Source organism: Eimeria necatrix, genomic scaffold, assembly GCF_000499385.1.
Source record: "Eimeria necatrix Houghton genomic scaffold, Enh_scaff664, whole genome shotgun sequence".
Classification (NCBI taxonomy): Eukaryota; Apicomplexa; class Conoidasida; order Eucoccidiorida; family Eimeriidae; genus Eimeria; species Eimeria necatrix.
This window is the reverse complement of record NW_013654505.1, coordinates 7,671-17,500: the sequence shown is the minus strand read 5'-3', so window position 1 is coordinate 17,500 and position 9,830 is coordinate 7,671. Positions and strand designations below refer to the sequence as shown.

Genomic DNA, 9,830 nt, shown 5'->3' with positions numbered 1-9,830 from the left:
GCGGCTTCACTGGCAAATTAAGCCGAAGAAAACCCCGCAGAGGCAACGCCGCGGCTGTGGGACATCACGTGCCAGAAGGACCCCCAAGCCCTGATCGCCCAACGCTGGAAGCTGAAACCCAAGTCCTAAACCCTAAACCCCAAACCCTAAACCCTAAACCCTAAACCCTAGGCCGTGAACGCCCAACCTAACACTGAATTACGTGGAGTGTGAGCGTTTGCGCAGTGGTTCTCGGCCAAATGTGCTGAAACGTGAGGGTTTAGGGTTTACGTTCGTGTTCGTTTGTGCGGCGCGGGCGGAAGTCAGGGGTTTAGGGTTTAGGGTTTGGGGTTTAGGGTTTAGGGTTTAGGTTTTGGGGCTTCTTCAAATGCCCCAGGCGCTTTACAGCAGTATTCGTGTGCAGTTTCCGGGCTTTGAAGTCCCCAGCCAGCCCCATTTGCCGCAAAGCACTGAATTGGGGTTTAGGGTTTAGGGTTTGGGACTTTATGTCCACTTTGCTTGGCGCTTCAGCGGGGACCTCTTTCAGGTGTACAGACACTTGAAGAGCTGCAGAGACACTGCGCTGCAGTCAGCTCTGCACGCACAAAGGCGCAAGAACTTTAGTGAAATTTTCTTCGGCTCAGCTAGCCACAGCTAGCCATGGCTGGCCACAGCTAGCCACAGCTAGCCACAGCTAGCCATGGCTAGCCACAGCTAGCCACAGCTAGCCACAGCTAGCCATGGCTAGCCACAGCTAGCCACAGCTAGCCACAGCTAGCCGCGGCTAGCCACAGCTAGCCACAGCTAGCCACGGTTAGCCGCGGCTAGCCACAGCTATCTTCCGGGCAAGCGGCTAGTCTTTGTCTTCGAAGGCAAAGGGAGCCTTTTGGTGTTTTGTTTGTTAGAGGAGAAATGGCTAGCTGGGCAAACTCAGAAGAGCCAATTAAATCGTTAAAGATAAATTAAAAGCATTTAATTCATTTAAAGCCTCAAAAGGGGCTCCAACAGAACAAATCCCGAGCGCCATGAGGCACCACCAGCAAGCTTGCCAGCTAGCCAGCTAGTTAGCTGGTTATAGAGCTAGCTAGCTATCTAGTTGGCTGCCTAGCTGGCTAGTTAGTTGGCCAGATAGTTGGCTAGCTAGCTGGCCAGCTAGCTGGCTAGCCAGCTGGCTAGCTAGCTCGCTAGCTAGCTGGGTAGGAAACAGCTGTCTTTGCTAGGCTTTCTTGAAGGAGGTTTGAGGCCAGCAGGGGACACTAACTTTAATTAAAATAATTTTAAGTGGAAGAAGAAAATGTGTCCTCAGCAGCAGGGCTTTCAGGTGTACGTACACCTCAGCAGTGTACGTACACCTGAGGAGCTGCTGCCGTTTGCAGAAGCTGCACTTTCAGTTTCACAAAAATGTTTACGAAGTGAAAAAGTTGAATTAATGGGCTGATGGGCCTTATTTTGCATGCAATTAATTTAACATAATTAAGTTTGCTTTTCATTATCATTATTACCAATTGATTTGAACTACTTGCTGCTGGCACTGGGAGCTACAGCAGCGCAGCAGCAGCAGCAGTTGCAGTGGCAGTTTCAGCTGCAGCAGCAGCAGCAGCAGCAAACTGGTACATTTCGGGAACATTTCCAATTCAATAATTGCAGCTGCTGGTGAACTAGGCCCCCAGGCTGCTCCTTTCCCCCCTTTTTGGACTTCGGAAAATAAAAAGAAATAGTTTTATTCACAAGAAATAAAAAATAAATTAATTAAAGTAAAAAATGTCAAAGTCCCACTTCCTGAGGCTGGGCGTCGGCGAACGACCGCAGCGCCCTGAGGTGTCTGCCGAGATCTCGCCTCTGTTGCCTCTGAATTGAAAATAAAAAGGAACAAATAAATTAAAAAAGGATTTATTTTTGTATTTATATAAAAATAAAAGAAACAAATCGCGAGAATCATGCAATGCAGCAGCAGCAGCAGCAGCAGCAGCACTGCTGCTGCTGCTGCTGCTGCTGCTGCTTGCCGCTTCGTGCTTCTCCCTCCACACTTAATGTTATCCCCTAATTGAGCCTTCCCCATTTAACTCCTTTTGCAAATAAAAGTAAAGGAGAAAGAAATGCCTAAGCGCAGTGGCTGTTAGTAGTGGGGCGCAGCACAGACGCTGCCAATGCTGCAGCACAGTATAACGGGAGCAGCAGCAGCAGCAGCAGCAGCTGCTGCTGGAGCAGCAGCAGCTGCTGCTGCTTACTCGCTGCGTGCCTTGTGGCCCTTTAAGGATATTCTTAATGCTGACTCCGGAGCAGATTGACTTCAGTTTCGTAGCTTCAGGGCCTAAGCGCTAAACCCTAAACCCTAAACCCTAAACCCTCGGCGCGCGCAGCGTGTCTCATTCCTTACGGCGGTTTCTAACCTGCATACACTGTCGCCCTGTGACTCCAATTCGGTAGGTTCGACTCAGGGTTTAGGGTTTAGGGTTTAGGGTTTAGGGTTTGGGTCTGCGGTTCCCAGCATTGCTTGAGGTGTACGTACACTCCAGAGCCCCAGCCCAGCCGCCCGCGACTCCTCAAGCTTCTGCATTTCTTTTCTTTTTCTTTTTTCTGTTGTTAATGCAAATGCAAAAAAGCTTGGGAAGTCTCAGAGTTGGCGCATGCAGCAGCAGCAACAACGCAGTTTGCTGCAGCAGCAGCAGCAGCAGCTGCTGCTGCTGCAGCCAAGGCTGCCTTGTTGGAGCCCTTGGGGCCAAGGGAGGTTCAGCCCCCTACTGCTGCAGCAGCTGAAGCAGCAGCGGCTCATCCGCAGCTGCTGTGCTGCTAGGCCTGCAGCAGCAGCAGCAGCAGCAGCAGCAGCTGCTGCTGCTGCTGCTGCTTTTCTGTGGCAGATGGCTAGCTGGTGCTGCTTAGCAGCTTCTGCAGCAGCCGCCTCTGCTGCTGCTGCAGCAGCAGCAGCATCCCCTCCGAAACCCGAGCCGCTGCCGCCACCACCACCGCTGCTGCTGCTGCTGCTGCTGCTGCTGCTGCTGCTGCTGCTGCTGCTGCTGCAGGCGCTGCTGCGGTGCGGGACGATGGGGGACTTGTTTGAGGAGTGCGCGGTGCTGCTGACGGACTCCACAGATGAAAAAGAAAAAGAAAGAATTAAAACTTTTTTGAAAATCTCAAAATGGAAAGGAGTTTATGCACTGCCGCTTCCCGGCACGCAGACACCAGGTCAGCTGTACGTACACCCCAGCCGCAGCGCCGTGTGGGGTCCCCGCTCTCCGTTGCTGCTGCTGCTGCTGCAGCGCCAAACGCTGCTGCTGCTGCTGCTGCAGCAGCGGCTGCTGCAGCAGCAGCGGCGCGGGCTCTGCACGGGTCTGGGGGTGTTCCGGGTTTCCTGCTGCTGCCGCTGCTGCTGCTGCTGCTGCAGCTGCTGCTGCTGCTGCAGCTGCTGCAGCTGCTGCTGCTGCTGCTGCTGCAGCTGTCTCTTTGTGTCTCCGGGTGTCTCCTTTTGCTGCAGACAGCTCTGCTGTCTACAGAGCTGTCTCCGACACCGCAAACCCCACAGAGACTTGTTTGGGGGACGTTGCCGTCCCGCAGTTTCCGAACATCAAATCCCCGTAAACCCTAAACCCTAAACCCTAAACCCTAATCCTGACGTCTAAACCCTGGCTTCTAAATAGCGAGCCCGCAGTTCGCCTGGAGGAGTTCTCTGCTGCGGGCTTGGCTGCAGTTTGCCCTGTTCGTGGTCTAGGGTTTAGGGTTTAGGGTTTAGGGTTTAGGGTTTAGGGTTTGGAACTTAGGGTTTAGCCTTTCCTGTAGCCCTTCTCAGCAGCTGGCTCTCCTTGTCTCTAATAGAATCTCATTTGTATCTCTTTTGTCTCCTTATTGTCTCCCTTTTAATCTCCTTTTTGGTGTTTTTGTCTCTTTTTTATTTCTTTTTTATTTCTTTTTTATTTCCTTTTTATTTATTTTTTATTTATTTACTTTTTGTCCCCTTTCACTCCTTTGCTGTTTAAAGGGTCTCTTATTTGTCTCCTTTTTAATTTCTTTTCAATTTTTCTTTTTGATTAAAAACTCTAATTTTTCGATTTTTTAAATTTTTTTTTAATTCTTTTAATGTACTTCACTTTGATTCTTTTAATTCGTTTTAATTCAGCAAACTCTTTTAATTAATTTAATTAATTTAATTAATTAATTAATTAATTAATTAATTAAATTATTTAATTTATTTTATTTTGTTTTTCAGTTATTTGCTGCTAAAGGAAGCAGCCCGCATTCATGGCCCTGCACTTTACGTGGGAGAAAGAAAACCAATCAAAAACGCCCAAGGGGCTGTTGTGGAGCTCGCGGACTTCAAGTACTTCACCTTTGCAGACGTGCGCGAGGGTTTAGGGTTTAGGGTTTAGGGTTTAGGGTTTGGGGTTTGGGGTTTGGGGTTTGGGGAGGTTTCGGGGGTTTAGGGTTTAGGGTTTGGCGTTTGGGATTTAGGGTTTAGGACTTGGGGGGCTTCCGGGAGACACAGCGCAGCGCGCAGGACTTGCCTTCTAGGGTTTAGGGTTTAGGGTTTAGGGTTTAGGGTTTGGGGGTGGTTCTGGGGGACACGGCGCAGGACGTAGGGCGTGCGCGTTAGGGTTTAGGGTTTAGGGTTTGGCGTGAGAGGGCGCGGCCTGGCGGCGGCGCCGCCCGGCGTTTGCAGCTGCGCCTTCGGGCCTAGGGTTTAGGGTTTAGGGTTTAGGGTTTAGGGCTTAGGGTTTAGGGTTTTGGCGTGCAGACCCTGCGGATTGTGGAGGCTTTGGGGAGGGCCCTTGACCAAGAAGTTGGAGTCCCTTTTTCTCATTTCGAAAGCGAGGGGACAACAGAGGCTCCTAAACCCTTGAGGGTTATTGGGGTTTGGTCGAGGACTCGAATGGACTGGAGACTCCTGGACTTCGCGGGCAAGGGTTTAGGGTTTAGGGTTTAGGGTTTAGGGTTTAGGACTAGGGCCCAGGTGCGGGGTTGTAACGCCAAGAGTCGCGACAAGGGTTTAGGGTTTAGGGTTTAGGGTTTAGGGTTTGATGCTTGCAGCGAACTATCGAGGCATTGTTACTGTGCCGCTTTACGACACGCTGGGAGAAGAGTCGGTAGACCATATCTTGAAGCAGACAAGTAAACCCTAAACCCTAAACCCTAAACCCTAAACCCTAATTCGGTAGTCCTGAGAAGGCAGATCCTAAATCCGAAAGCCTTCAAATTTGCAGCTCCATTCGTTGTGCCCAAGCCCTCAGCTTTTCTGGCCTTTGTCAGGGTTTAGGGTTTAGGGTTTGAGGTTTAGGGTTTAGGGTTTAGGGTTTAGGGTTTAGAGTTTGGGGTTTGCAGAGATTCAAGTCCTTGCTATTGAGGGCTCTAAGTTGGAAGCCGTTCTCCGCCTGAAGAAAGAAGGCTTTCCTTTTAAGGCAGTTGTGTCTTTTGACGAGGTAGGGTTTAGGGTTTAGGGTTTAGGGTTTAGGGTTTGGGGGGAGCTAGGGTCTGTGGGGCGCTTGAAAGCTTCGGCCTAGACCAGCACTTTTGCATCATATATGTTAATTTATTCTTTATTTTTTATTTTTAATTGTTTATTCGCATTTGTGAAGCATTTTATTTTTCTGAGGGGTGCAAGTCCGCAAGCATCTCCAGTTTAGGGTTTAGGGTTTAGGGTTTAGGGTTTAGGGTTTGGGGTTTGGGGTTTGCAGCCAACAGAGGCGCAGATGGAGGCCTACAAAGAGGCGGATGTGGCTCTGTACCACCAGGAGAAACTAAGGAGAAAGGCAAGAAGGAAACCCTAAACCCTAAACCCTAAACCCTAGTCGGCGTTTGCAGCTTTAAGCCTTCTCCCTGGCGAGACCCTACACCCTGCGGGTTTAGGGTTTAGGGTTTAGGGTTTAGGGTTTGTGTTTAGTACCTCACGATCCCCGACGAGAAGACACCTGAGGAGTTGGCTCCTTCTCTTGATGACATCTGCACCATCATCTACACCTCAGGTATGCAGCGCCTCAACTAGCTAGCTAGCTAGCTAGCTAGCTAGTTAAGTGGCTAGCTAGCTAGCCAGTCGAGTGGCTAGCCAGCTAGCTGAGTGCTTATCTACCTGGTCAAATGGCTAGCCAGCTCTTCAGCTAGTCCATCAGCTAGCTACCCAGCTAGCTAGCCAGCTACTGAGCTACCCAGCTAGCTACCCAGCAATCCATCCCCCCTCCCCCCCTCCCCGCTGCTGCTGCTGCTGCTGCTGCTGCTGCTGCAGGGACCACTGGTCTCCCGAAGGGCGCAGTGCACACGAACGGCTCCCTAGTCTCCTTCGTAGGCTCTTACTTGGCCAGCGGAAACAGACTCGGAGTGGAGACAGGAGACAGCACTTTGAGTTATTTGCCTCTGGCCCACATTTACCAAAGAGAGGCGGAGTTGGTGGTGGCGCTGCTGGGGCTGCGGGTGGCGTTTTTCGGGGGCGAGACGCTGCAGCTGGGGGCGGACTTGCGGGCGGCCAAACCCTCGGTTTTCGTCGGAGTCCCCCGCGTGCTTTCCAAAGTCTTTTTGCAAGTCCGAAGGGGAATTTCGGAGAAGTCCGTTTGGCTGCAGTGGCTGGCGGGGCAGGCGCTGGCTAGGAAGCGGCGGGCTGCGCAGAAAGACCCCACCGCGCTTCGAAGCGCGCTCCCAGACCTCGTAAACCCTAAACCCTAAACCCTAAACCCTACACCCTACACCCTGAACCCTAGGCGGGGAACGCGGAACGCCACGCGCGGCGAAGCAGCGCGGACGACGCACAGACCTGCTTTTGGGGGGCTCAGCCTGCTGCTGCTGCTGCTGCTGCTGCTGCTGCTGCTGCTGCTGCTGCTGCTGCTGCTGCTGCTGCTGCTGCTGCTGCTGCTGCTGCTGCTGCTGCTGCTGCTGCTGCTGCTGCTGCTGCTGCTGCTGCTGCTGCTGCTGCTGCTGCGGGTGCAGCTTTTCAGAGGCATTCGGGCGTCACTTGGGGGGAACCTCCGGACGGTCTGCGTCGGCAGCGCGCCGATGGACTCGGAGCAGCTCATGGACCTCCAGCTGTACCTCTCCGCCTCCATTTGCGAGGTTAGGGTTTAGGGTTTAGGGTTTAGGGTTTAGGGTTTGGGGTGGAAAGCTGGGGCTGCGCGTTCGCGTTCGGGCGGGGGGTCTGGGGTTTAGCTCCTTGGCTTTGGCTGCAGGGCTACGGTTTACGGCCGAGGGTTTAGGGTTTCGCGCCTTTCCGGCCTAGGGTTTAGGGTTTAGGGTTTAGGGTTTAGGGTTTGGGGGCACCGTTTTCAAGCCCAAATCAAATTGCATTGGTTTAACGAATTAAATGGACTAATTTATTTGATTTAATTGATTTAATTAATTAATTCAAATAATTTATTATTATATTTTGGTGCTGCAGGGTTGGGGAATGACAGAAGCAGGAATAGGGTTTTTGCAGCATGTAGCAGACAAAGAAAAAGGGACTATTGGGGGGCCCCTCATCTCCACAGAATTTAAAGTTGTCTCCATTCCCGAACTCCAGTACGACGCCACGGCACAGCCCCCCAGGTAACTAGGGTTTAGGGTTTAGGGTTTAGGGTTTAGGGTTTAGGGTTTAGGGTTTTCTCAGGGGCGAGTTGCTGGTGTGCGGTTTTGGATTGATGAAAGAGTGGATTTTGTGCCGTGAAGCTTTAGATTTCAGGGTTGAGGGTTTAAGCTTTAGGGTTTAGGGTTTAGGGTTTAGGGTTTAGGGTTTAGGGTTTAGGGTTTAGGGTTTTTCAGGGGCGAGTTGCTGGTGCGGGGCCCCGGACTAATGAAAGAATACTTTTTGTCTCCGGAAAGAACCAAAGAGTCTTTTGATGGAGACGGATGGTTTAGAACTGGAGACGTGGTGGAGATACAGCCCAGCGGCGCAGTCAAAATTATCGACAGGGCCAAAAACATTTTCAAACTCGCCCATGTAGGGTTTAGGGTTTAGGGTTTAGGGTTTAGGGTTTAGGGTTTGGGGGTTGGGGGTGCGGGGGGCAGTGTTGCAGGGGCTGGAAATTCGCGGGCCTTGCCTGCTTGGTTGTGCGGCGCCGTGGGGAGGGTTTGTCCAAACCCTAAACCCTAGAGGCCAAACCCTAAATTGGGGTTTTGGCTCGCGAGGGTTTGCGTTCAGGGGGAATATGTGGCGCCTGAAAGACTCGAAAACATCTACAGCAGCAGCCCCTGGGTGGAGCAGATGTTTGTTTACGGGGACTCTCTGGAGGCAAGTCCAAATTCAAATTTAATTAATTAAATTAATTAAATTAATTGAATTAATTAAATTAATTAAATTGATTAAATTAATTCGTTTTTAATTAAATTAATTCCTTTTGGCCAATTACTTTCATTTGCAGTTTCGGAATTATACTGTTTTCTTTCCTTTTTTTGCGGCCACGCCGGGAGCTCTGAGGCGCCGGCAACCCGAATTTAGGGTTTAGGGCTTAGGGTTTAGGGTTTAGGGTTTGCGGCTCAGCCTGCACTGAAGGCTGTGATCGTTGAGCCGTTTCAGTTCTTAGGATTTAGGGTTTAGGGTTTAGTGCTTAGGCTGCGCTGGCTGCTGTGATCGTTGTGCCTTTCCAGTGCCTAGGGTTTAGGGTTTAGGGTTTAGGGTTTAGGGTTTAGGGTTTAGGGTTTAGGGTTTGCGGTTCAGGCTGCGTTGGTGGCTGTGGTTGTGCCTTCGATTCCAATGGTGGAGAAGTGGGCGGAGGCGCACGGGAAGGTAAGGAACAATTTATTTCAATTATTAATTTAATTAATTTAGTTTAATTTAATTTAATTTAATTTAATTTAATTTAATTTAATATAGTTTAACTCATTTGATCTAATTATTATTAATAGACCAATTATGCATTCGTTTCTACAATTGCCTACTTTTACTCCCTTACGAGGACACTGACGAAACCCTAAACCCTAAACCCTAAACCCTAAACCCTAAACCACCAAGAGACCTACCACTGCCCCCTGCGCAAACCCCAAACCCGAACCCCAAACCCCAAAGCCCGAACCGCCGCCCCCCCAAACCCTAAACCTCACCCCCACCCCAGCCCCAACCCCAAACCCTAAACCCTAAACCCTAAACCCTAAACCCTAGTTTTGCGCGCAGGGCTCGAGTTCGCTGGAAAACTTGCTCGAAGACCCCGCTTTGAAGCGGGAAGTGCTGCAGGACTTGGAGCGCGTGGGGAGACAGTCTCTAAAAGGGTTTGAAATAATTCGGGGAGTTCATTTGACGAAAACTTCTTTTTCCGAAAATGGCATTTTAACTCCAACTCTCAAAATCATTCGACACGCAGCCAAACAACACTTCCAAACGCAAATCCAACAACTCTACCAAACCCTCAACGCCCACAACTGAGAGTCAGTCTTTTTTCTTTTTGTTTTCTTTCTTTCTTTGTCTCCTTTTTATTTATTTGTTTTTTATTGTCTCCTTTTTATTTATTTGTTTTTTATTGTCTCCTTTTTGTTTATTTGTTTTTAATTGTCTCCTTTTTACTTTCGTTTCTGTTTTTAGTTGTCTCCTTTTTGTTTTTTGTTTTTAATTGTCTCCTTTTTGTTTTTGGTTTTGCTTTTAGTTGTCTCCTTTTTACTTTTGTTTCTGTTTTTAGTTGTTTCCTTTTTGTTTTTTGTTTTTAATTGTCTCCTTTTTGTTTATTTGTTTTTAATTGTCTCCTTTTTGTTTATTTGTTTTCAATTGTCTCCTTTTTGTATTTGTTTCTTGTTTTTAATCGTCTCCTTGTTTGTTTCTTTTATTTTTGTTGTCTTTTTTTTTCAATTTTCTCCTCTCTATTTGTTTTCTTTTAAATTGTGTCTCCTTTTTGTTTATTATTTCTTTTGCCGAAAATGTCTCTTCTTAATTTATTGTCTCTTTTATTAAAAGTGCCTCCTTTCAATTAATTTGT

The 9,830-nt window shown here is 49.2% G+C and overlaps 1 protein-coding gene across 1 annotated transcript; it reads left to right on the top strand.

Moving 5' to 3' along the window:
* Positions 1-2,565: 2,565 nt before the first annotated feature.
* ENH_00069270 (long chain acyl-CoA synthetase, putative) lies at positions 2,566-9,286 on the top strand (the record flags this gene model as incomplete). The annotated part of the gene is made up of 16 exons (XM_013582475.1): positions 2,566-2,707; positions 3,070-3,162; positions 3,452-3,551; positions 4,181-4,310; positions 4,706-4,874; positions 4,999-5,079; positions 5,275-5,387; positions 5,643-5,717; positions 5,849-5,930; positions 6,188-6,603; positions 6,883-7,005; positions 7,328-7,476; positions 7,690-7,867; positions 8,069-8,158; positions 8,585-8,653; positions 9,038-9,286. The coding sequence occupies 16 exons, from the start codon at positions 2,566-2,568 to the stop codon at positions 9,284-9,286; spliced, it is 2,259 nt and encodes a 752-aa protein (XP_013437929.1).
* Positions 9,287-9,830: the final 544 nt, after the last annotated feature.